This window comes from Colobus angolensis, unplaced genomic scaffold, assembly GCF_000951035.1.
Source record: "Colobus angolensis palliatus isolate OR3802 unplaced genomic scaffold, Cang.pa_1.0 Scaffold36, whole genome shotgun sequence".
NCBI lineage: Eukaryota > Metazoa > Chordata > Mammalia > Primates > Cercopithecidae > Colobus > Colobus angolensis.
The window spans coordinates 7,752,155-7,779,343 of NW_012116932.1; the positions used below are offsets into that span (position 1 = coordinate 7,752,155).

The following is a 27,189-nucleotide window of genomic DNA, read 5'->3' on the forward strand; positions in this document are numbered from 1 at the left end:
GGGGAAAGGGATTTAGCAATCGGTAAGGGCTATGAAGGCGGCTTTTGGTGGGATGAGGAAGGGAGCCGGGGGTGTTCTGTTTCTTAATATTGGTATTGAATGCACATAGGTGCTTACTTTGTGAAAACTCATAGAGTTATATATTTACGATTTGTGTATTTTCCTGTATATGTTATACTTCAATTAAAAAGTAAACATGCAAAACAGGCCCAAATTGAGACGGCTGAACATTCCTTTACATCAAGCTGATAATCTCTCTTGAGAGCTGGATGCCGATCTTACAGCCTCCTAGAAATAAATACAGGTCAGCATGGAGATAGGAGTGAAACTGTGCCCCCTGATCATTTCATGAGCGCTAGTGTCTTGCACCCAAGTAGAGCCTTAGGGCAGGAAGGAACAGACAGAGAACCTGGATGCCTTCAGGGCTGTCCTGGGATGGGATGCTGTTCTCATATTGTATATCTTTAGGCATATAGTTTGGCCTCTTGAGAGGAGAGAAGGCAGAGAAGGGAGAGGAGCGGGGATGAGAAGAGGTTTTCAGATGGGTCTGGTTTAAATTGAGGCTGCCTCCTGCCCCAGAGCCAAGAGGCAGGCAAGACAGACTATTAGCAAGAAACATGATGGGGAGAGGAGGGAAGAGGATGTATACTTCCTTTTAAACACTCACTGTGGTTATCTGGTTTGACATGGCCATGAGTGGGAAGATGCCTCAGGCGAAAAGGGCAGACTGGACCCCCCCATTTGAAGCCAAGCGATCAAATCCACTGACGGGACATTTGTTCTGGGGGCTCAACTGTCAGTTGGCCATGGTTGATCTTCCCTTTGTCCAACTCAAAATAAATACAGCCCACTCCACAGGCCCAGCAGAGCCTCAGCAGAGGTGGGCGTCTACAGACCAAGCCAAGAGCTGAAAGAACCACCCGCCTTACCACCCGCTCTCCAGCTGCCACGTTGAAGCAGGCCCATGAAGAAGCCCCGCTCCAGCCCTGCCAGCCCCTTAGTCTCTTCCAGTGGAGCTGCAGGAGAGGCTGAAGCAAGGCCTTTCGTAGCTTGAGATAGGCAAGTTCTGAGTCAACCTGTTCCTGCTGTAGGAGCCGAAGTCCAAGGAGGGCACCGAAGGGGTTAACCCCTGGTCACATAAAACTCACCACCAAGGGCATAAAACGAAGCAAAAAGAGGACTCTGAGCGGTCAAAATAGATTTTGCCAAGTCTACACATCCAAGTTTGTCCACTTCCTCATTGGAGGGGATGCTTTTGCTGCCACTCAGAACCTGTGGACTCTTTCTCTATGCCCATTGCAAACATACTTGGTTTGCTGGTTTCCACGCCCATGGCAGATCACAGGCAGAAAATTACAACAGATGTGAGGGGCTAGAGAAGCATGTGCTGAATGCATCGTGATGTTCTGATTAACAACCTGACATTGGAAAGGGAGCAGGAAAACTCAGAAGATCCAACACAGGATCCACCAAAAGTCCAGTAGCCTGAGGCTCTTTCATGGGGGACAGGCAGTCCTTCAAATTTCTCAGAGGTAGGGAAGGATGCAGGCGTGTGACTGGCTCTAGGAGCTCTTCCCTGCATGGCGAGACCAAAGGACTCAGGAGGCCTGGGAGGGATTGCAGGGTCCCATGGGTGCTGCGAAGATTCTGCTGCAGAGCTGGACTCAGTTTTGAAGTCAAGGAGAAGCCATGGGAAGTTTCCTAAGATTTCCACCTTTTTCTTTCCCTCACTTCCTCCCTCCCTCTCCCTCCCTCTCCCTCCCTCCCTCCCTTCCTCTCTCCCTCTCTCTCTTTCTTTCTTTCTTTCTTTCTTTCTTTCTTTCTTTCTTTCTTTCTTTTTTGAGGTGGAGTCTCGCTCTGTCTCCCAGGCTGGAGTGCAGTGGCATGATCTTGGCTCACTGCAACCTCCGCCTCAGTTCAAGTGATTCTCCTGCCTCAGCCTCCCAAGTAGCTGGGATTACAGGTGCACGCCATCATGCCTGGCCAATTTTTGTGTTTTTAGTAGAGATGGGGTTTCACCATGTTGAGCAGGCTGGTCTCGAACTCCTGACCTCAAGTGATCGGCCTGCCTCAGCCTCCCAAAGTGCTGGGATTACAGGTGTGAGCCACCGTGCCCGGCCAGTTGTATCTTTTTAAAGTTGTGGGCTTAAGAAATAAACCTGTCAGCCATCAGAAATCTAAATAGGACATGCTCTTCCAGGTTTTCTTGATAGTGGCTGTTTCATAAGAATTGAAAGTCAGAAGGAGACAGGAGAAAGGATGTCTTCAAGCTCAGTCAAGAGCCAGGAGAGGAATAAGGTCCCCCAGGCTGGCTGGATCCGAGGGTCAAGAACATGCATTCGGTCAGAGACGTGACTTGCTCCTTTCTAACTGAGAAAACTCAGACGTGGTTTTAAACCTCTCACTTTGAAACTCAGTTTTCATATCAGCAAACTGGGTGTTATTACCACCTCTAAAAGAGATTGGGCATATTACATGAAACACTGTAGTATGTAAAGTGTCTAGCACAGAGCCTGGCATATTGGAGATGCTCAGTAAACATCATTTCCATTCTCTTTCTAAGTGGCTTTCATGAAGACAAATCCTTGCCAGCCCGGGACAATAATTCAGAAGACTGGCTGGAGTTGCTGAAGCAGGTTCCTAAGGAAGCACAGCAGCTCTCATTGGAGTGGCAAGCAAGCAGCCAAAGCCCTGAGGGCAAGGTGAGGGGCAAGAGAGATTGCAGGAACTAAGGCAACAGAGCAGAGCAAATAAGAGCAAGGACTCTGTTCAGGATCTACATTCGGTGCCTAACTCCAACTCTTACTAGCTGTGTGACCTTGGGCAAGTTACCTAACCTCTCTGTGCCTCACTTTCATCTATAAAATGAGGAGAATAATGATATCTGCATCACAGGGTTATTAGGATGATCAAGTGGGTTAATATAAGCAAAGCCCCTAAACAGAGTCTGGCACAGGGAAGTGTTCTTGCCGTGCTGGCTGCTGTCATTAAGCACACACAGCTTCCGCAGGGCAGCAGCAGAGTGGCTACTGGGCAGGCCCTAGGGGAGCAGGCTCTGCTGCTTGGGCACACTCCCTTTTTTACTACGTGCTAGCTATGTGGCCTGGAACAACTGATTGAACCTTTCTCTACCTAAACTTTCTCATCTATGAAAAGTGGAGGTGATGATAATAGTACCTCCCTCAGAGGGCTGTTGTTGGGACTAACTGTGCCAAGGCATGTGGAGTGTTTAGCAAAGTGTCTGGCTCATATTAAGTACTCAGTAAATGTCAGCTATTACTATTCCCTGGCTAGAAGGAACCCTGAAGACAATATGGCCCTATTTTTTAAAGAGACATTGAAGCTAACAGATGTTCTTTTCCCCCTTAAGTTTCTAGGGCCTTTATTTCTGAATTTTAGAAAGGAAGATAGGATTCTTTATGTCTCCCTCCCTTAAATAAACACATTTCAGTACTTTTTTTTTTTTTTTTTTGAAATGAAATCTCACTCTGTCTCCCAGGCTGGAGTGCAGTGGCATGATCTTAGCTCACTGCAACCTCCATCTCCCAAGTTCAAGCAATTCTTTTGCCTCAGTCTCCCGAGTAGCTGGGATTCCAGACATGCATCAAGACGCCTGGACAATTTTTGTATTTTTAGGTGAGATGGGGTTTCACCATGTTGGCCAGGCTGGTCTCAAAATCCTGACCTCAGGTGATCCGCCTACCTGGGCCTCTCAAAGTGCTAAGAATACAGGCGTGAGCCACCACGCATGGTCAACATTTCAGTACCTTTTTGACCCTTTCCTCAAATCCCTTCCTTCCCCCCATACAACAATGGGAAAGGACTCCAGCAGCATTGTAGTCCACACCCCAACCTCTAGGCAGGCCTACACTCACCCCAGCATTTCTAACAGAGAGAGAGGAGGCATTTTCCCAGTATGAGAGACCAGGATCATGATGCTTCCATATTTCCTACCATCATTTTGGTGATCAGCTCAAGACAGGGTTGCCTGCCTTTTACGGTAACTTGTTTTTCGCATTTTAGGGGAAAATTCTAAAAGCAGTCCTCTAACGGGTAACAGTTCTCAGGCTTGGGGCAAGGTCTTTCTTTTCTATTCTTCTACACTGTTTCCCTCTAGACACATTGCAAATTGAGTTTAAAGAACAAGGGTCTGATTAACGTGCTGTGATTGAGTTTTGCTACTGCCAGAGGACAAAGGCTAGATTGACATTAGATGAATGTTCCAGAGGACTGGTCTCTCTTTTTGTTTTCTTTTCCAATCCTGTTTCTCTCCTGGAGGAGAGGGAATGATAATGAGAACACATGCTTGTTCAACAAAACCTCCCATGTAAGCAATGTTCCTAGGAGGGAAGACTCAATGTAATAGACAAAGAACTTCTAAACCCTTAACTCTTATAAAGGCAAAGATAACAAGAGAAGAAGAGGAGCCGGGGAGGTAAATCATAAAGAGAAGCAAAGAGAAGAAGGAAGAAGAGTGGAGAGAAGATATCAGTAAATATTTAACAATGAGGAACCCACCCTGGGCCCAGGAGCTGGCTCAGGTCATCACAGGTTGTACTCTGACTTTTAATGCTTCGGCCAAGATGGCTGTGCCAAGAGTTGTACCCCTTGTCCAGCACAAAGCTCCAAATTCCCAGAATCAGAGACTCTGAGAGATGCAACAATCCTCGAAGTTCTTCTATCCTGGAAAATGCATTAGTCCCTCTACCCTATCCCTAAAACTTTCTGGATAAATGCTTCCTGTGATGGAAGACTCATGGCCAGATACAGTCTTCCTTTGTTGGACCACTCCAGACATCCCATAGTCCTTCCTAACCCTATTCGGAGCTAAAATCTGCCTCCTTTGACTTTGACCAGCTCTGTCTTTTACCAGTCTGGGTTGAAATGATGTTTCCTGGTGGTCGCTGAAGAGAGGCACATGGTAGGTCTCCCATATATGGGCTCTGGGATGTGACCACCTTGTTTCCTATCCAAGTTCAGCAACTTACTTTCAAGCACTGTGACCACTAGCAAACTACTTAATCTTTCTCAGCCTTAGTTTCTCAACTATATATTATAGAATGGAGATATTAATAGTCTGACCCGACCACTTTGGTACTATTATTATGAGAATTAAATGAGATAATCTGTGAAGAATTGTATATAACATGAACAAGTCATATATAAAGTGCTGAGTAAACTTCAGATACTGAAGTTACACAGTAGACTGTGGGCTCCTCCAAGGCAAAGACTGGGTCTTATTCATCTCTGCAACTTTTTTGCCTGGCACGAGGTCTGGCTGAATATTTGGTACCAGATAAATGTTTACTGGATGACTAAATAATCTAAATAATTAATTGGCAATTACTCTATTCTGGTGTAAATCCCTACACATGATCATGTGTTCAAGACAAGCTTTTTTGAAAAAAATCTATCACCCAATCCTCCCCTGCCCCAGTTGAGCCACTATTTGTTACTACTCAACCCAGAACTATCCCACTTCTCTTTCCAAGGTGGAAGGGAGAGACTTGGCTTGAGGCAAAGGTCACAAGAGCCAAACTCCAGGCATCAGGTCCAACCCTGTGAGGAAGTTGCTGTGAAGCATGCTGCACTGTTTTCCTGTAGCCAAAGTTATAAAGTGTGATTGATGTGTTACGGTTTAGATGGTGAGGATATGTGGCTCTGTGGGCTGTAAGCCTTCCGGAGGGCTGGGGCCTGAGAGACTTAAGGGAAGAGGAGTAAGAAAGCCCCTTTGGAAAAATGAGTTTAGAGAGCAGGATGTCATGGGATGGGATAGGAGAGGAGTGGGAGTGGGAGTAGACAAAGTTGGGGAGGAGGAGGATCTGGGAGCTTACCTGAGCCCTTCATCTAGCTAGGGAGATAGAGCTCTCAGGAACGTCAGCAATAAGCTCAGAGCACAACTGTACTAGTGTAAAATCTCCAGCCACCAAACAGAAATGGTACCACCTGGAGAAAGAAAAAGGGCACTAAGGGAAAACTGGAGTCAGAAGCAAAATGTTCTACCGGGAAACTAGATCTCAAGGAACCACTAGTTACATGTTCAGAGCACTTGCCATCCATCAACTCATGCCCATTTCAGTCTTTCAAAGTCAACAGCTCCAGCGTGCCTGGTTAGTGCTGAGCCCAGGACTCAACACCTGTGCTGCAGGTTGCTTAGGTGCACGCCAACATTTCAAAGACTATAAACGACAGACCAAGTGTCCACTCTGTTTAAGAGACACAAGTGGAGATAGGAAAGAAGGTAGGCAACCTTTGACTTAAATGTAGGGGTGGCCCCAGAGTTGGCCACCCTGGGACCCCCATTGCTAGGGGCTCTCTCTACCACTTAGCATCTTTCCTCCCCACCAATGGCATGCAGCGTGAATGGCAGGGCACTCCAGCAGGACGAGAACAGAGCTCCGTCACAGGCCCCTAGCATCCCCGGGGAGAAGATAGAGCCGCCCGGCGGCCTTCACAGGAGGGGATAAGGGGGCGGAGAGGGGAGAGGGTTGTTTGTTTATTTGTTTCCTGGAACACCCTGTTAAGAATCTCAGCAATTGCAGTTAGTGCCCTATCGTTTGGCAAGCAGAGCCGCTTCTCGTCGTTCCCAGCTGCACGGGATCTAATTCGCAAATACACCATCTTGCATTCAATACTTAAATGGAAAACAAGCAGCCCGGGGAGGCAAGCAAAAAGTCTAACTCTGCATGCCCGTTTCGAAGGGATTTAGGTTTCCAGGTCGGTGGACTGGCTGCTGCTGTCCCCGGAGAGGATTTCTTTGAGCTCGAACCCTGTCTCACCTCGACTACAGAACCCACTCTGGCGGAGGTTACGAGCCGCAATTAAAGAGAAAACGGGATTTGGTTGGGCCTTAGGCCTTGCCAGTACAAAATAGTAACTAAAATCTGTTTGGGAGCTGAGATTTTAAAAGGAGATGCTGCTTATTCTTCCCACTGGAAACCTGGTTAAAAGAAATTAAGGCCTCTCTTAAAGGTAACTAAGATTAGAGGGCTCCGTTTCCGTTTTCTGTGTTTCTGTGGGCTAAACGCCCAGGTCGGTCAGCGAGTTTCTCTGTGTGGAATGACGAATTCCTCTCCCCTGAATTCTAAAATGATAACTTTGCTTGGTGCTGCAGCTGCGAACGTCTGGCGCCAAGCGACCCAATTCTGGTCGGGGCTTTGCTGGATGTGAGAAGTGGGGGTGAGTGGGTAAGGGGGAAGAGTCGTGCCTCGGTGAAAAGTCGGCAGAGCGGCGAGAAGGGAAGTAGCGGCGGCTCCTCCTGGCCTCGGCCCCTTTAAGTGCTTCACTGACTCAGCTAAGCTTCCCCCTCAGGTCGCGTTTTTTATGAATGAAAAACGTCCTTACATTCATTATATAAACAAGCCTGTGCTGATTGGCCAATGGCCCCCGGTGCATAAATTATGTAAAACAGACCCCTGAGGGGGTGGAGAGAGATGCATCGTTGGCCAATGGGGGCCGGAGTTAAGGGGGCGGCTTGGTTGGATTTGCCCGCAGACAGGGTAAACAAGAGGTGATGGACAGCCGCGGGAACGGCCTCGGGCCAATGGGAACAAGGCTGGGCTAGGGCCGCGGGCCAATGGCGGCGGGCGGAGCAGCGGGCCGCGGGGGGCCGGGCCAGCGCTCCAGCCTGGTTGGCAGCTGCGGCGCAGAGTCCAGCCGCTGGTGCGCGGAGCGGTTCACCGTCTTCGGAGCGGTTCGGTCCAGCCTTTAACCCAGGCGCCCAGGCCCGGTGCGCGCGTGCGTGAGCGCGCCTGCGCCGCCGGGGCCGCTGCAAGGGGAGGAGAGCGGCCGCCTCAGGTGAGGGGGCTTTGCGGGGGCAGGAGTGAGAGCAGAAGGGGCGTCCGGCCACGGGTCCGACAGGCCCACCTGGCTAGAGTTCACGGGTTGATTCAGAATCTTCAAAGTCGGGGTGCAGTACCTGGGGTGACCCCCCCCGGGTTGATCGCCCCCTCCCCCCCGCGGCTCGGTCCAGTTTGGTTCCTGGGAGGCGCCGGGCGGGTGCGGCTAACGGTTCCGGAGCGCGGGGAGAGCGGCTTTCCACACGTCGTGGGGGAGGCGCGCGGGAGCGCGAGTGCGGGGGCTCCCGAGTGGATGGGGGATCGCGGAGTTGCGAGGCTTTCGCAGTCTCTGGAGATTCGAGAGCCCCGAGGGGACTTGGAGGCTCGCGAGAAGAGACGCTTGGCGGAGCTCCGCAGTTGGGAGGAGGGGGCGGGAAGCAGTTTGAGGGGAATGTCTGAGAGGCGCTGCCCCCCAGAGCACCGGGAGGGGGTAAATGACACAGGCAAGTGCAGCCTGCGGGGGCGGGGGTCGACCAGGAACTTACGCAGGCCTTGCAAGTTTCAGGTAGTGGAGAGTGGACATGCGGTCGCCTTCCTCCCACCTAGCAGGCTGAGGGCGTCGGGCTGTGCTGCGACTCGAGAAAAATCGGGGCGCACCGGAACAGCGGCCTGGGGATGGTGGGGATAACACGGGTGTGGAGGGAGCAGCACCGAAAGATGCTGGAGCCTCGCAGTGGATTAGGGTTCTGGCCGCATTTTCAGAAGGTGGAGAAAACTCGGGGCGGGGAACTGAACTCCTGGTCGAGGAGGGGGTGCCAAGGAGAGCTGTTGGGGGTGGGAAGGATTGGAAGCGGCTGGTAGCGCCGGCCGCAGCACCTCGTTTTTATGAATGTGGGTGACTTTATGAATGAAGCGGGTTTCTTTCGTTGGCTCGCTGCTCCCTGCGGCTTTTTTTTTTTCTTCCCTTTTTGTGAATGAAGCATTGAGCTTTCTTCCTAAAACGCTGGGGTGAGGGGCCTGCGTCGGAGGCTGGGCGTGCGTTGGAAGTGGGGGCGGGGGCGCAGCTGAAGGAGTTTTCATGAATGGGGAAGGCTGGGAATTGGGTGGAAGTGTGTCTTATTTTGTGAATGGGGCCCAGCGCGAGAGATCCAGTTACAGCCTCTACCTGATGTGGCGGCCGCGGCTCGCTCTCCCATTCATAAAACTGGGCCCGCTGCGCGCCACAGGGGAGGGGCCTGGATCGCGCCGCTGCGCTGTGCTAAAGTTTTCCTGGGGGCACCCGGGGCGCGGGTGGTGAGGGGGGCAAAGGAAGTGGTTTAAACTCCTGGATGAACTCGAGCCTTTCCTTCAGGCTTTTTAAAAAATTATACTTGGAATACAATTTTTCTAACCTTGGAATGTCTCTTTTCGGTTCGTTTATGGCAGTTTATTTCTTTTAATTTTTTAGAATTTTTTTTTTGCTCTTCCGGGTGAAGTATTTCATCACGAGACTGAAAAATACCTCCCCCTCCCGTCTCCTACTGGTTGTCCCCTTCCCCCTAACAAACATTCACAAAATGTCTAAGGCCACGATTTAATCTGACAGACTTTCATAAGCGACATGCCCCCTCAACTCACTGCTGAGGTTTCTCAAATTTTGTATACGGTTTGGTGGCATATGAGAGAGGTATTATTCTGAACGTCTCTTGTGCTGTTTGGACGGGGCACGCAGGCAGGCTGGCGCGAGTGTTTTTCTAGGAAGTTACGAACTGTGTGCTATTTTGCTCCTCTCTTTCCTTTGACTTTGAAAATAATCTGATTCCTTGGGCCAAAGTGCTGAGGAGGAGGCTGGCTGTGAAGGGTTTCCTTGTATCCTGCTCACTTACGAAAAAATTGATATGCTACACATAGTGTGAAAAACAAATTGGATGGAATTGCTTACCGGGGGAAAGTTTCCTGTTTAAAATGTGTGTATATGTTAAACAAAAGAAATTGGCCTTTAAGCATTTTGAATTGCTTAGAGCTGGAGCGAGTGAAATGAATGTTTTTCCACCTTTTGTTGACTTAGCGGTGTTTTTATTTGGAGAATAAAAGTGTTTAGGAAGATGGTACCTTCCTAAAATTGTTACTTTATTCCACTCAGGTTAGAAATTTTCTCCCTTCTAACCCCCCCCCCTTTTTCCCCAGACTCAACAATTAATTAGTCCTGAAATGAGTTTCATTTGGGGGTGGGGTGGGGGTTATGTCTAGAAAAAATGACTACACTATAGGAAACAGCCTAAGTTTTAAAAGACCTTTGGTAGAGATGCATTGTACCACATGCAATGGAATTAGTTTTTTTAATCCATTACTTTTCATAGGCATTTTATTCTTTTAGAAGTTGGAGATGTCACAAATATCTCTGTAAGTAACCAGGGAGATATTTGTGACATTACAGATGCTATATCTATTTAGACCTCTTTTTAATAAAGAGTTGTGTGTGAAGATAAGTATACCTCTGATCAATTTATTCTAGGAACTATATATAGTGTTTTAACACTGACCTACAAAATGCTTTTAGAAACACCATGTATGTCAGGTCTTTAATTGCCAATAATTTGGAATACTTAAACCCAGTTTCTCTGCTTCCTGACACTGTACTGTTAAAAATTAAATTATCTCTGTTTTAAAAACTCTACTACAAATGCCCTGGAGTATATGAGGGAATCTTGAAATCACCCTTTTATAACGAAAATAAGGGTTTTTGTTTTGTTTTGTTTTGGTAGAGGACAGACAGTAGCAAATCTGTAATTGTAATGATGTAAAAAAGAAAGAAAAAATGATGACTAGGTAAATGGATTTGGCACAAAGTACATCGTGTACCTCTGATACCATTACTCAAACCCGTCTTTGATCTGTAAAGCTTGCACCTTGAGTAAGTTTTAAGTACTTCGCAGAAGGGTAATAATTTTGCACAGGCCCTAAAAAAAAGGCAGTCTAAAATTATTTCCCCCCTCTTAGTTTCTTTTCCCCACCTCTTAGTTAAAATCTCCCAAATTCATATTACAGGAGGATCCCTTTTCCCCCAGAAATTACTCAATGCTGAAACCTCTCAAAGTGATATTAGAGACGCTGAAAGCACCATGGATGGGTTTTATGATCAGCAAGTCCCTTTTATGGTCCCAGGGGTAAGTTTATGTGGCTTTTGGTTTGTTTTGTCCTCCCTCTCCAATATGACTCTTCCCCCTGTTGGTTTAGTGAGTCGACCCCCTTTGGACCTCTTTACTACACTTGAGCCTTCACTTTCTGTTGGCCTCTTTCAGAAATCTCGATCTGAGGAATGTAGAGGGCGGCCTGTGATCGACAGAAAGAGGAAGTTTTTGGACACAGATCTGGCTCACGATTCTGAAGGTAGTAAAGCTTTCCCTGCCTATGTTATGGCTTGCCTGCTCCCAGTGACAGTAGCATGTAGATTCTTCCCTGTCTTCTCCCTAGCAGAAGAAATATCCTCATTCTGGGGTCTTCTGTTTTCAATTTCAGAGCTGTTTCAGGATCTCAGTCAACTTCAAGAGGCTTGGTTAGCTGAAGGCAAGTTTCATGGATGTCCTATTTTCCATATAAAACATTTTACTGTGCTTTTTAATAAACCTTAAAGGTCTAAAATAAAAATCTGTTTTCCAGCACAAGTTCCTGATGATGAACAGTTTGTCCCAGATTTTCAGTCTGATAACTGTAAGTACCTTTCTGGTGATGGCACATTTGTTCTGAAATTGTTTGGTCTTGGATCATCTATGTCTAGAATATGCTTTTTTCATCTATGGCCAGATTTAGACAGTAGTATGCATTTAGTTTCTTCTAATAATTCAGAATTAACCCTGAAAATTTTATTTCTTATTAAAATTATTTCTAAAGTGTTTCTACTGTATTGCAGGTAAGACTTACTGAACATAATTTTATCCTAAATTTCTTTTTCCTTAAGAATATTGTAAAGCTGACTGGGCGCAGTGGCTCACGCCTGTAATCCCAGGACTTTAGGAGGCTGAGGAGGGCGGATCACTTGAGGTCAGGCATTCAAGACCAGCCTGGCCAACATGGGGAAACCCCATCTCTACTAAAAATACAAAAATTAGCCAGGCTTGGTGGCGGGCACCTATAATCCAAGCTACTCAGGAGGCTGAGGCAGGAGAATCACTTAAATCCAGAAGGCGGAGGTTGCAGTGAGCTGAGACTGCATCACTGCACTCCAGCCTGGGCAACAGAGCAAGGCTCCATCTCAAAAAAAAAAAAAGAATATTGCAAAGTTTTAAGCTCAAAATTATAATAACTGACATAATATATATGGTGTTGGGCCAAGCATCTATTAATCACGCATTGTTTTGTGGCTTTTTGGGGGTTTGTTTTATAAATTAAGTCCTTGATGTGAATCATGAACCTGATATTTCTCTTTTTCTTAAAGGTGCAGAAAATAGTTAATGGAAAACTCCAGTTAACTTTGGCTTCATCCAACAGTTGTCAATTTTGTCTCTACTCCTAAGCTGACAAGGGGTGGTCACAGAGTGGCCTGATTTACTCTTACTTTTCATGTAGTTGCTGTGGCTTTTCTTTTCAGAGAAGAGAAACTTTTCCTTAAAATGGTCACTAAGCGCTCATTACTAGAGATAAAATGCAGTGGGAAGCTCAAAAGATGGTTTTCAGCACTGGCAGGGGCATGGTTGCTCTGCACTGATCATTTGGGGCTGTCCTCAACAGGTTTGGAAGCTTTTATGGTCTAGGCGGAGTTATCAAGGACAAAGCTGGCTGATGAAATTTGAGCAGCACAGGGCTGCTCTAGAGAGCATTAGTCACTGGCGAATGAGCAGGTTTAAGAGAGGCCTGGAGAAAATGCTGCCTCTCTTGAGAGTTGCATCATAGAGAAATTCATGTCTCTTAGTCATAGTTTATAATAGCAAGCACCTGAGCCATGCAAGGACTCAATTTCTCATTTTGGACCAACAGATTCTTCCCAGCTTTGTTTTATCTCTGGGTAGGTGGGTGTATGTGTGTAAAACTGCCAGTGGAGAGACAGTATCTTAGGTATGTCTCTAAGTAAAAAGCTGGGTATTCCAAATCTTTTAAATGTAACAGAGGTAGCAGCTAAACATTCCTTAATGATAGGCCTCATGTCCAAGGCACAATGCCATGAAACTGTAAAAGGGAATAAACTGTAACACACACATGCATGGTTACCTTAGCTTTGTCACAGCTTGCTGTGGATGTGTTCTATAGGAGAGTAAATGCATGCTAATTATTGCCCTTTGATTGCCTTCATGGGGAAGCCTGCCACTGAAAGACTAAAGATAACCCAAATTGTGTGTGTGTGTGTGTGTGTGTGTTTGCAAGATGAAAGACAGGGTTTGTAATCCAACTTTGTTCTGTGTTGACAATTTGGCCCAGCGTTTCCAGTTCTTGCTCAAAGCAGCATAAACTGCAGTCTGTTTGGGAGGTGGCTTTCTTGGCAGAGGTTCTTTGAAATGCTTTTATGACACTTTTGTTTGTTTCTCTGTAACCCAAAAGAGTTAAAAGGGAGATGAGATGGCTGCATTCAGATTGATTGCATGTGCTGAAGCAAGGGTATGTTCTTTGTCAGCAAGCAGGATTTATATTTGGAGAGATTTTTATCTGTGGGAATAGGCTAAAGTGAAGAAATCAATAAATGTGTTTTGGCTCTTTAGAAATAATTTCTGCTCAGCAAATAGAATGTTCTAAGTTCTTTAATTAAAATTCTGTACCTTAAATGGAGGTAATTTGGGAGATGTTTCTACTTACCAAGTATGTTTTTTTTTACTTTGCTTACTTTTTGTTTTAACTGCCTAAGGTTGAGCCTTTCTATCTTTTAAGGATATAAAAGATGGTTGACTAGCCTAGAAAAGGTCTTCTAATGATTCTTTCTCTCTGACTTTATTTCTTGAGGTAGAGCTTCAAGAAGGGATAGATTCAAGTAGAATAACTTGCCTAAGAAGCGAGGCAAGAACACAAATGTGGGTGGTGCATCTTTGAGCCATTCATTCTTGCTGTTATGTTTTCCTGTAGTTCAGACTGACAGCCAGAAGCATGAGGAGGAGCTGGCAGAGCCCACAGCCGGCTGCATGCACTTAACTTTTCCATGAGCACTTTCCACAGCCTCGAGTTCAGGACCAGCTTCACTGCAGTCATTTTCTGGAAGAGCCCGTGATTTTTTTCAGGGGAGGGAAAAAACTTCATTCAAATTTAATGAAACCTTATGAGTTGGTTTGAGTCACCTAACCAATGAATATAAGCCAAACTTAGATTTGCCAGGGGAAAGCAAACCGGTTTTTTTTTCTTTTTTCTTTTTTTTGAGAGAGTTTTGCTCTTGTCACCCAGGCTGGAGTACAATGGCGCAATCTCGGCTCACTCACTAGGATGTCTGCCTCCCGGGTTCGATCATTTCTTCTGCCTCAGCCTCCCAAGTAGCTGGGATTACAGGCACCTACCACCACGCCTGGCTAATTTTTGTATTTTTAGTAGAGACGGGGTTTCACCATGATTTCCAGGCTGGTCTTGAACTCCTGACCTCCGGTGATCCGCCCACCTCAGCCTCCCAGAGTGCTGGAATTACAGGTGTGAGCCACCATCCCTGGCCTGTAACAAATATTCTTACTGGTGGCCACTGGTAATAGACTTTCCTATTAATAATGATTTGATAATTTTCCATTGTATATGTATAAATTTATTGTATACATGAAAGAAAGAGAGTAGAAATGTAGGTAATATTTTTATTTTGGAATGTCAGTTTTAAAGATTATGGCCTTTTTTTTTTCTCTAAACACTAAAAGTTCAACTTCTAAAGATATTATATTTTGTAAGTTTCTCAGAATTGGGTTTCCTGCCCATAGGGATACATCCTTAAGTCTGATTTGAGTGAAAGAAACCATTGCTTTTATATCTTATGGAAATGCCCAGCTTACTTCTAGCTGTACAGATTTCACCTCCACCTCACACATATAGATACCAGTAAAGCATGGAAACTCCTAAAGGTCAAATTCAAGGGAATAGAAATCTATAGATCATAGGGATTCTACCAGTGTACCTCACTGTCCTTTGGTCCTAAGAAGTAACCCTGAAGATCTCAGATTGCTTGAGTTGGATGTCCCTTGTAGAGACAGTCTTGCCCAGCCCCCTCCTTTCACAGCTATTTCCAAATAGCTGGAGAGACTGAGCAGTAGTGGGGGCAAATGGGAAGGATTAGGTGATGTAAGAAAAAGATAAATATTCTTAAAGAAGCTCTCACAAAGCTGCAGAGCCAGGGAGTAGTGGCATGTTCAAGTGTATTCAGGGCTCTCCATTATTTTAGATACCTAGAGATGGCGTCCAGGAAAGCATCAGGGAGACCTCTGGCTGTCCAATTCTGCAGTCACTTCTCTTCCTTCTGTGATCCTGAGAAAATTATTCAATACCTTGATGCTTTGAGTTTTTCCGTCTAGGATTTGGAAGAGAGAGAACAATTATAAAAGAAAAAAAATTATTAAAAAACTGACATTTAGGCTCACACCTGTAACCCCAGCACTTTGGGAGGCCAAGTCAGGAGGATCACTTGAGCCTAAGAATTCAAGGTTACAGTTGCAGCGAGTAGGGATCACACCACTGTACCCCAGCCTAGGTACCAGAGCAAGACCCTATCTCTAAAAAACAAAAACAAAAAAAACTGCCATGTTTCCTAGAAGACACCTTTAGTGTGTATACAGATAAAACTGTGTATATATGTCCTTCATATGAAGAAGTGTTTGTGCATGTGTGTATATCTACGTAAGTGTGTATGTAGCTAAATGTGTACCTTAACACATAGAGCTACTAAACCAGGGAATCTGGGTCAGTGCATAGATGTGTGTACATCTTTACTACACATTTTCATAGAACTAACTATGCCTTGGATAAGATTGGAACTCAAGAGTGTTTCAAAATGGGGGTAAGGTGATGTGTTCCATTCATTTTTCTGAACTGTTTGGGTACTTAAAGAGTGTATTACTCGATTTTAGCATATATAAATAGCAGTTTTTTAAATCTACATTTCGGGTCTGATTTTTAATCTCACTTATTTATTTCAGTTATGATATTGTAAATATATACCTGTTAGCATCTTGAATAACTAAGATATTTTATGCTGAGTAGAGAGCATGATAAAAATCTTATTTCGAAATCATGGCCTCCATACCAAATATAGCCTAGAGAATTGTTTTAAGATCCAGATGACCCCATTTTCCCCTTGAAGTGTTCTTTTAAGATCTGTGTTTCAAAAAGAATGGAACAACTGGAGGAAGTACAAGTAATTTCCTAAGGACCAGCTAATTAACTGATAAAATCGACTTTTCATAAATACATTGCAATAGACGGCTGGGGAAATAGGATTAACTGTTAATGACAGCCCTTGAGCCTAAAACACATTGATCTTAATCCTGTTTCACGATGAGATTATTCAGCTGGATTTCTTTATTAATGTGTGAGGTTAGTATAGTCGAGGCAGTGCCTTTCCTTTGGAGAGGGTACATCATTTTGGTCTTTGGTCCTAGGTGTGGTGTAGCAAAACACCACATTTTCCTGCTTGGGCCACCTCTATTCGAAAGGATCATCCTAAAGTCTTCTTGTTTGGCAAGATAAGAAAGAAAACAGTGGGCTCTTAGAGGTTTGAGGGAAAACAAGGCCATCGGTTTATACTTTTCAGGAGTCAGTAGTTCTGAAGGTAGAAAAGAATGCTGAAGAAAGTGTGAGGAAAACATGGAGGAGAGATTCTTTGACTCCAGGTTTTACAGTGTTACTTTCAAAGTCTTTGTTAGCTAGCCCAGTACCTTACTGCTGGGAGGGTGCTAAATGATTTGAAATCCTTCCTGTTTTGATAGCCTCAAAGATTCCTAGACTCAGTATTCTCAAGGACCCCAGACCTACAGTACCCATTTACTTAAAGGAGCCAACTGTTTTACAAAATCTGCTTTCGTCTACCTTTAATTCAGTTAGACTTATTTAAACTGAATTTTTTCTCTTACCCTTCTGTGTCTCTGTGCTGTTAGTCATCTAACAAAACCCAGTAGGCTTACCAGTCCTTTGTATTTGGTGAGAAAGACTTGGGATGGGGAGTTACATCTGTGTCAAGATCACTTGTGTAGGTGCCAGAAGTAACAAAATCCTGGCATCCATCAAGAAATTACCATTTATCCCCTCCTCTTTCAGCATTCTTCAGTTTTACAAGAGTAAGACATGGGTAGCATAATGAAGCTGAAAATTTGTACTGTCTCCCATTTCTACCATCTAGTAGTATCATTGTTTTAATTTCAGCCCCAGAAAAAAAAGTTTCTTGTGGGGTGGGGTGTGTGATTCTCTGCCGAGAAACTGTTCCCTCCACACATTTCTTGGGTTTTAGTGGTGGTAAAGTACATCCAGCCTCAGAGGCTGACAGCCCCCTCTCGGGCATACGGCTGCCCTTGAGGCAGCTTGGGCCCCATCTGTGCCCTGGCACACAGTGCTTCTCCACTTGGAATCCAAGGAGCTCAGAGGCTTGTCATGTTGCAGCTCCCAGCTCTTGGACAAGTGCCAGGCATGCTGATGCCATTACCGGATTAGGTTGCTTTTTTAAAAATTCATTTTGTGAACTCATCAAGCTCATTTAACAGAGGCTTTGGTCGTCAGTTTCTATCATTGTCCTGTCCCTCTAGACTTGGCTTAAAGGAGTGGCAAGAAACCAGGCCCCTAGTATGTGCCCGCACTAGTTAGAGGGTGTATGTATAAATTATAACCATAATGTAAGTACACCTTTGGGCCTGGCAGGCAAATGACAGTGGGCTAGCAACTCAGATGTTAAAGGGAAAAGAATTCCACATAAGAGGACTCTGCATAGAAAATAAAGGCTGCTCCCTTGTTTAAAAAGAAAGAAGCATCTAGGGGAAAATTGAAGCAGAGAGTGCAAGATTCCAGGGAGCAGGATAAGATCTAGTTATTAAAAGGCCAGGAGTTTGAGGCTGATCTGAAGAGCCAAGGCATGGATTGGGGATTCTGTGGTCAGAAGAACTTCAGAGAAATGCTTCCAGTGGCACTGAGCTCGCTGGAGGGGACGTGAGGGCAGGCAGTGAGAAGTATACATAAGACATTTGAAAAGAGCCAAATATGTGATGAAAAAAAGGAAACGACCATGAGCTCAAATGTATCTCCTGCATTCATTCTTTTCATAAAGAAGTATGCTTTTCCTTGAAATAAAGTCTGGTGGTCAGACCGGCTCCATCAGCTTTCCCTCAGGGTGATTATTGAAGGTTTGGAAAAAATACCTAAGAAACGAAACCAGTTTTTTTGCCTTGTACTTTGCAAAGTCTCAGTGTAGATTTCACCCTCCAACCTTAGATCTCCACATTCTTCCCTTTTGATGTCTCATGAGCATTCAGGAGGGCATTCGAACTCTTCAGGCTGGATCCAAAGCTAAAAAAGGAACTGTGAAATTGTTGTAATAGGTAGCTTGTCCCCTCCTCTGCAGCCAGAAAATCTAGTAGTGTCTTCAGAGCCCTCCTCCCCTGGGGAGGAAGCCAGGTGGCTCCCGACGCAGCTACCAGCAGTGAATGGGAAAGAAAGTCTGGAGAGGCAGGCTTCCAGAGAAAGCTGTCCCCTAATGCAAACCAGCTTACCCTGGGGCAGGAGAAATACCACTGAAGTCTCTTTCTCTCAGCTGGTAGCTACAGCCGGATTCTGAACCGAGTGGCACATGATAGTTTTTCTTTTGCCTTTCCCCTTTTGCCAGAGGGCACTTTCTGACCTTACTTCTAGCGGACTTTTGCACACCCTTGCAGATTTCCACAAGGGTCGTGGCTATTTGAATCCTAGGAAGGGTGCACAGCAGGCAAGAGCCCCTGCCGTGTCTGAATTTCTTACATAAACACAGCATACTGAGCGAGCAAGCGTCCCTGCGGCGACAGCTGGGCGCTGAGCACTATTAGGTCTGCCCCAGCTAGCAGAGCTGCAGATTCCCCCTCTTGCCTGAATGGAGCATTCCAAATTGGTTGTGAATGGAGGGCGGGGCTCACTTGCAGACTTTTTCAATGAATAACCAGACCCCATTGTGCAGACTGTGGAAAAACAACCAACTCAAACAACACTGGGACTGTTAGAAATATGCTTGTGATTGGCAGCTTGGAGAGCCTCCAAAATTAGTTTCCTTTGGCTTCCCTGCTGCTCCCTGTTCTCCAAGCCTGGGCTTAATGGGGTTTGAGTTTTCTTTTAAGTGCTCACTTTAACCCTTCAACTGCCGGGCTGATGGCCTGGGTTTCTGGGGAAGAGCTGCTTCTGACCTACAAAGCCAGTGAAGCCCACTCCCCTTTCTTTGTCTCTCATTTTAGACGGTAGCTGTCTAAAGGGAGTGATAATAGAGGAGAGGGTGGTTTAGCTTCCCCTGGAGAGGGAGGTGTTCAGACTTGATCTGAGGCTGTTACGATTTTATCTCCTTCCCGTGGGGTTGTGGCTTTAGCTCCCCATTGAGGATTCCTGCCTGCTCTTCTCCTCTGACCTGCAGTCTACTCCAGGCCTGAGTAGCCCAGGTGTTTGCCTGCCACGACACAGATACTTCTTGCTTAGGCTTACAGTTTTAACATGGGGGAGACAAAGTTGTAGTTTCTCTTCTCCTTTGCCTTCACTCCTGTTTAAGTTTCCACTGTGGTCAGGTAAGTATCATTTTTTAAACGACCGTACTCAAACTCTGGTACTGAGCAATGAGGGAATCTCACTATGGCTGTAAACCCTTCCACTGGACACTAATCAAATGCATAACCTCCCAAAATGAACATCCTTGGAAGTACCAGAAAAACCCAGCCTCTGAGCAACCCCCAAACCAAAGGAGCCTCATCATGCCAAAACTAGGCCAGGTTTTAAGGGTGCACGTGCCTCAAACTAGCATCAACCCTTGATTGATTGATTGATTGGCCAAGGGGATTGATTGGCCAAGGAGGTGGGGTGGGGGTAGTCTTGCTGTGTTGCCCAGGCTGGTCTGGAACTCCTGGCCTCAAGCAATTCTCCCACATAGCTGGGATTACAGGTTGGAACCACCACACCCAGCTGCTTCCACACTTAAACATCCTCCAACATCTTACCCCGTAGCTCACCGGCAGCTCACAGATACATGTCCAGTGTGCTCTGTGGGATAGCCCAGGGGTGTATGATGAGCATAAAAACTACAATCAGTTAAAAGGCAAAACAAAACGTAATAGTAATGATCCAGAGCAGCTTCCTCAGGATTTTAAAGAGCTTTTCTTAGTTCCTACTCTTCATCCTCACAACCTTAATAAGGCAGTTTGCACTTGTGTTTTGCCTCAAGGATTTTTTTTCCCTTGCTGTAAATTGGCCTTGCAAGCACGCCTTCCCTTCCCTATTAAAAAAGAGCAGGCCTGGGCAGATTGTCCTTTTGTGAGAGAGTTTGAAACCTCTCAGGAGGTAACACTAGATATCAGCTGTGTAGGAGGATGCTGATATGTGTGTTTCTCCAGAGGGACTGAGAAGGACTTCGCTTACATAAACACTTTCAGCTGAGTGCCTGGAAATACTTTGTAATGGCCTGCAAGAGCACTTAATGAGGGTCTTTCATACTTTTTCCATAGGAAAGGTAGAATAGAAGAGGAGGGGATGTCTCTTCCACACGGTCACCCACAGTAAAGGCCAGATCCTGGAGCCTACCCCTAGTTTCCTCATCTGAATTTTAATAGAGAATAATTGAGGGGGGATAACTTTGCTGTGCTGAGGGATATCTTGACTCGGAAAATTTCTGCTTCTCAACTCCATCTTCATTTTTTTTCTTCCCCAGCAGCCATGGAATTTTATTTCTTGCAGAAGAAGGTGGAAACAGCATAGGGCTTTGAGAAGTATTTAGTATTTTTGACAACTAATAATCATAGTCCCTGCTTCCCAGTTTTTATTCCTATTGAAACAGGAAACAAATCACGTTTCTTAGACTCTGTCTGCAAAAGCAGAGGAGCCCTGTCACGTGTTTATGTCCGCCTCGGCCACAGCGCCTGCTCTGCACACTGTGGACACCTGGCACATACAGCCCGCACACCACCGCATTCCCTACCACAGGCCCTTCCCATCCCAGCTGCCCCAGCCTCCAGCTGGTGGGGAAGTAACACTGTAAAGGGTCTCAAACCCAGAGTTCTGAGTCCTTGGGATGACCTTCTAGATAAATAGAACAAAAGCTAGTTAGGGCTATTTCTCATTTTCTGTTTCCTCTTTTAAACACATACACTAGCCAAGTGTTGCTAGGCTGCATTTAGACTTTGAGCAGCTAATGCTATGTTTCCCAGTAAGACTGCATGTGCTAGAGTGCAAGTCACAGTTTAGGCACCCTTGACGTACTTGCTGAGTTTCTGCTTTTAGGAGAAGTGGGGCTATAGATAGAAGGGAATGGTTCTGGGGGAAGAAACTCATTTCCCTAGGGTTTGGATTTTCTTCTGTCAGATTTTACGGATGAATTTTCAATTTGAAATTAAAGATAAGATTTTCCACAGTGCTTAAATCCTATTTCAAGTACTGTTAACATTTCACTTTAGTGCCAGTGTAGATGAGAATTATGTAAGTTGGGAGTAAATTATAGAAGGGATGTTAAAGCTTAAGGTTTAGTTTTGCAATTTTTTTTCCTTTCAGGAAAAATGTCCTGTTTCCCCTTATCCTGATTGCGTGATCCACTGTGAGCAGCCCTTCATGGTAAAATCCACTGTGATCGATGTAAGGGCACAGTAGAGGAAGCCACCCTGTCATCTCTAATGAGTTGGGAGGACACGGGTTTCCTTAGACCTCTTTCTCAATCTTGAAAGTAAAGCCACTAGTTGTCTTATTGTATTTCTACAGGTTGACTATTAAAATTCTTTGAACAGCTAGCTGCCCAAGGAAAGTAGTAAAACACTGATTCGAATAATGCTCAGATCCTCCTTTGGTGTAATCAGGCCAGTCCCTCACATTTGTATCCTGCTGGTCTCTTAAGCATGAAAGTAACCAACATACCAGCTCTGTGGCTGTAGGTCTAAAAGAACCCAGCCTATGGTAGTTGAAAGGGGGTGGTGCATTAGAAGTCAGAAGAACCTCTTTTTTTTTATCTTGACTCTCCTGGAGTCAGCTCTGTACTCACAAGCATGTTACTTGACTGTTAAATGCTTTGGTTTCTCCACATCCCACAAATTCTGAGATGTGACACTCTTACGCAATTAGAAATATTCATCCCGTACAAAATGTTTTTAATGGAAGAGCCCCATATCTACTAATACTTGAGCCCTACCTCAATCGAAGTTGGTCTAATTATTTTCTAGTCTCCTTTACTGACCTTTAATTTCTAACGCTTACATTCAAGCCATCTAGGTTTCCATTTTTGGAGTTCTAAAGTAACAGTCCTAAATTGTTAGGCTAAATGAGTCCTTTGAAGAAAAGGAACTGTACAAATCCAAGCTGTTTCAAGAAAAATGCTGAAGTGTAGAAAGAATATGAAATTAAAGGAAGTAAATCTGAAACTAGTTCATCTGGGTCAAAAAAAATCACTCTACTACCATTGGCATCCAGTTTTCTTCTTTATTTGATAACAGAGGTTTTCTGTTTGGAAATGACTGTCTGTCTGAAAGAGGCATTTTTGTCCTGAGAATAAGATGCAGCTATTCAGTGATAGATAATCGTTCTTACCCACAGGTCACCATCTATGAATTAGGACATTGCTGATTTAGTACTTTACACCCGTGGATGGAAGGCTCTCCTCCCATCCCTAACCACTTCTTTTGGGAGGGGGAGCAGTGACGAAGCATTAATACAAAGAATTACTTTCCTTGTATTTTAGCCAGAGTTAGAATAGAAACCTTTACAAATCACCCATGTCATTCACTGATAGAAATGAAGAAAGGACAAGACCAGTATCCCAAAAGCCAGCTCTCCTAGTTGATGACCAAAGGCATGACTTGCCAACTTCTCTGCCTTGGCAAACTTGCTAGTGCCCCATAGGTCACCTTTGATGACTCTTTTACTCTGAAGGCCTGCAACAGGCCCATTGCCTTGAGCTCTTCCCTGGGCCTTCTCAGCCTTTGGAGAGTGGGAGCAGCTTTCAGCCTCATGCAGCAGAAAAGGTAGACAGTGTTCAGGATGACATTTGCTCATTCTAGCCAAAACTGTCACCCCACCCCATCTTTCCCCCATCTGTCCTTGAGGACCTGGGTGTCATCTTAGACTTGATCACATTTCTTCTCTCTGGAAGGAGTACAGAGGTAGGGCAAGTCTTGAGCTCCCCCTGGAGTTTGGAGTGCCCCCCACACTTTGGCCGGTCAGCCTGAGTTGTACTGTCCAACCTGTGGGTTATAATTTTATGTTAGACAGTAACTTCCCAAGCTGACTTTCATGAGCAGAATTTAGTTTTTGTCTTTTAACCAATTGTATTTCAGTTGGGGATTTGATTGCCAGATACCCTGTGCTGGTTCTGCTGTCTAGCTGCTACCATTGCTGTAAGCGGCCATAGGAAACGGGGGAGGGGAGGGAAGCAATTGTTTGCTGAATGTTGCAATCATTGAGCCAGGCTTAGTGGAAGCAAACCTTTAAACCACCTCCCCTTCCCCAAGGTTATATGAAGCCACTAGATAATATAAACCTTACAGTTCAAATAATAAGATTTTTAACAGTGTGAGAATGCTCCCAACTAAAGCCCTTTTCTGTTAAGTGTAACCTCCTTGGCAAGTCATTTCCCCTTCCCACAAAGAAATTAAAATTCCTTTGTAAGTGTAAAATCACCATTTTCATCTTTCCCAGCTTTTACCCCTAGCCAGACAGGCTTTGTTCTGGGGTCTACTAGAAGCTACAACCTGTGGGTCCCCTAAGCTGGAATTGCTGATATGCTGGATTTCTCCGTTGTTGAATCTATCCTGTATCTCATATAGCCCACATTCCAAGGAGCAATAAGGGCATAAAATATCATAACACTGGTCTTATATAAACACTTGACTCTCCAGAACTCTGCAGGATCTTGTCTTCAAGCACCAATTCTATATACAGCCAGCATTTCCCCAGAGAAAGCAATGTTCTACAAGCCCAATACATGATATGTGTCACAACCTAGACCCATGTTGCTATTGTCAGCTCGAGGGCATAGCAGAGGCTTAGGGTTATCTGAGGTAAACAAGCAACGGAGAAGAGACTTACAGAGAATGGCCTCAAGGTTTTAACTGCTTCTCGGTACCAGTTCTATCATCTATTTTAAAACCCAGTTTTGAGGCTGGGTGCAGTGGCTCAAGCCTGTAATCTCAACACTTTGAGAGGCTGAGACTAGAGGATCACATGAGGCCGGGAGATTGAGACCAGTCTGGGCAACATAGTGAGATCCCGTCTCTTAAAAAAAAAAAAAAATTTAGCTGGATGTGGTGGCAGGCGCCTGTGGTCCCACCTACTCAGGAGGCTGAGGCAAGAAGGTCACTTGAGCCCAGAAGTTTGAGACTGCAGTGAGCTATGATTGCGCCATTGCTCTCTAGCCTGGGTTACAGAGCAAGACCCTGCCTCTGAAAAAACAAACAAAAAAAGATAAAATGAAACCCAGGTGGGGGAAATTTTATCAATAACTCTTAATTCCTGTATTCTGGGAGAAATTCCACTGTCTTTGCAGGCAACTTCTTAGAGATGTTTCAGATACCATTGTCTACTAATGCTACGTATATGTTTTCAAAGCTGGTTCAGTTCTTTTCTAAGCTCCTTTTCTTCCCTTTAGTTTCTGTTATATTCAAGGCCATTTTCAGAATTCTAGAGTAATCTTCCAGTGTCCTTAATAATTGTGTTTCCACCACCACACTTAGGAACTGAGAGTGGGCTCTCTGGAGATAGTCTGTATGCTATCTTTCAAGCAAGGTGCCTAGCATTTTTTAACATAGCACTCACCAGCAAAATTCCTCAGCTTGCATTTCAAAAATCTTCCCCAAAAGGTCTTGGCTCTTGAATTTCCAGACACTTGATACAACCTCATCTATTCTCATGAGCAAGAAAGGTGTCTCCTTCCCTCACTTCCTTTCCCACTGTGGCAAGACCTGGCTCTAATTTCATTGGCTACTATTTCATCCTGGTATTTCTAGCCATTTTCATGCAAAGCCATCAAAACTTCAAAAACTTGAATCTGGGTCTTAGGTTGGTCTTATTCCTATACCAATGTAACCCTAACCCCGGTTTTTGGATCTGTCTTTCCCATAGTCCATGTCATGATAATACATTCAAAGCCTTTTATTTTGAGCTGATTGTATTACCCCAAGTTTCTAGGTCTAAATCGAGAAGAATAGAATGTTTTGTTGTTTTTTTGTTTTATTTTGTTTTTGTCCACACACCAGTTCCTGAAGCCTGTCTTCTGCTGACTGTAGTTTTTTCCCACCACATGGGAGAAATCTGATTCCTGAAGCCAAGTGTTCCAGGAACTAGCTTTACCACTCCCTAATTTGGCTCTTGCGTTATTTATTGTACAGAAGATGGTAATTGGCCTTATAGGAAGGGATTCTATTCTATAACTGTTCATTGATGAATTCTGCTACCTCATGTTTGATCTGATACCCTGGAGCCCTGAAATATACCACCAGGGTGACAGTCAGTCCTTTGGTTCTTGGTGAGAAATAGGACAAATCACAAAAATACCCCAGAGTCATCAACATCATAACCTCCTTCCACCACCGTGATTAATTGCTAATCTAAAGTCCTGAATACTATACAGCTGTGCCAGTTCTGAAGCTTCTTTCCCTGTACCTGCTAATAGCAAACCCTATCCCAAAGCACAAGCACAAAGCACAAGTCTTACTTTCTTCATGTGGGACTTTGCCCAGGACAAATGCAGCTGTTCTTGCAGAATGAGCCTGCCCTGAAATCTCAGCCCTGGCATGTGGTATGGCCAGCCAGTTGTTGGCTTATCAGGTGTTTGTCATGTCCCCCATGAGTCGTATGGAGGGCCTTGATTCCACATTAAGGTCCAGCTGCCATTCTTGGTTCCTAAGACATAAATGCATAGGGGATCTTCCAAACCAGTGTACTTACTTTAACACAGTTTAGGTCTTCAGCCCCATATTCCTTTTTATCTAGCCTGGTAAACTAGGCTGAACAGTGGGAGCCCCCAGGCTCAGAGCAGCAAAAGCCTAGGCCACGTATTTCCAGCTTCCTCTCATCCTGATCCCAGCCCTGCTCAGCCTTTAGGGGTAGAAGGGGCTAACCCAGCTGCTTATGAGGGAAGAAAATGAAGGAGAACCATAAGAAAGAGAACTTTAATTCTGCCAACCTTCCCAGGTTGGTGATAGCTGCCTTGCACTCTCTTGAAGACCCTGGGGATGAAATCGAATGGGTTGTCCAACTGTTCTGGACAATCTATTGTCCTAAACCTGTTTTACATATAAATTCACAAGGAGTGGAAATTCTCCATTTTTTCTCAAGAATGTTTGTGGTTGACTTGGGCATATATTTTAGTTCCTGTTATATATGCACTAATATGAATATAGAGTTACTGATAGGTGTTATTTTTGTTAATCATTTTGCATTTGTGTAACTGCTGTCTTTCTACCCAAGCAGTTTGGTGGAAGTATTAGCAGCAGGCAGTAGTCACAGTAACAGCAGTGGCTGTTTTTATTTTGCTGTCTCTGGAGTGTTCCCTTGTCCTTTCTAAGTGGGCCAAAGCCAACAAAATGTTTGAGAACCACTGGCGTAGACATTAGGTGTGACCACCATTTATCCTTGTGTAAGGCTAGATTCCCAGGGGTGTATTATCCTTCCAATTCAGTGATAGGCCAAGGGTGGCTTTCTTCATGTGTCGATGTATGGTTTTGAAGTTCTTAGCATTTCTACTTTTGACATGTTAGTTAACCATAAGATAAAGGATTTTTTTCTCCAGATATCGCAGAGGAAATGGGACGGAATCACTGTTTTATTTATTTATTTTTAAAACGTATAGCTACATTTGCTTCATCTCTGTGTGTGTGTAGTTTTTTCTTAACCATTTGAAAGCAACTTTCAGGCATTATAACATTTCACCCCAAATACTCTGGTGTGCATCTCCACAGATTGACATTCTGCTACATAACCTAAGAAAATCTTTATTCAGTAATATTTAGAATTCCCCAATTGTCTCCAGATATCTTTTCAGCAATGTTGATAATGGTTTTGATCTAGGATTCAGTTTAAAATCACACATTGCATTTATGTTTATGCTCCATTTATCCTCTTTAATATGCAACAGTCTCCCTAGCTTTTTTATTTTACCTGTAACAGTGACTTTTTTGAAGTCTTGGCCAGTCGTTGACTTTTTTATGGTCCATTTTTAAAGAATATATAGAAATGCAAACAGCATCCAGAAATGCTGCCCTTAGGCTTAGAAATCTCCAATGTTGTTGATTCTCTCACTTCTCACATTCATGCGTTTGTGTTGGCCTTAAAACAGTGGTGAAAGAACAGAGTGACACAGATGGAG

The 27,189-nt window shown here is 44.7% G+C and overlaps 1 protein-coding gene across 2 annotated transcripts in view; it reads left to right on the forward strand.

Annotated features, from left to right (window-relative positions):
* The first annotated feature begins 7,624 nt into the window (after window positions 1-7,624).
* Window positions 7,625-27,189, forward strand: part of ETV5 (ets variant 5) — a 63,150-nt gene continuing 43,585 nt past the window's right edge. Inside the window, exons 1-5 of one of the 2 annotated variants that reach the window (XM_011953372.1) lie at window positions 7,625-7,797; window positions 10,806-10,924; window positions 11,060-11,147; window positions 11,277-11,324; window positions 11,418-11,468. In XM_011953372.1, coding sequence (XP_011808762.1) covers window positions 10,880-10,924; window positions 11,060-11,147; window positions 11,277-11,324; window positions 11,418-11,468 — 232 coding nt within the window. In that variant the 5' untranslated portion in view covers window positions 7,625-7,797; window positions 10,806-10,879. Of the gene's footprint in view, window positions 8,282-10,805; window positions 10,925-11,059; window positions 11,148-11,276; window positions 11,325-11,417; window positions 11,469-27,189 lie in introns of both variants that reach the window. The other variant, XM_011953371.1, reaches the window with a different exon arrangement.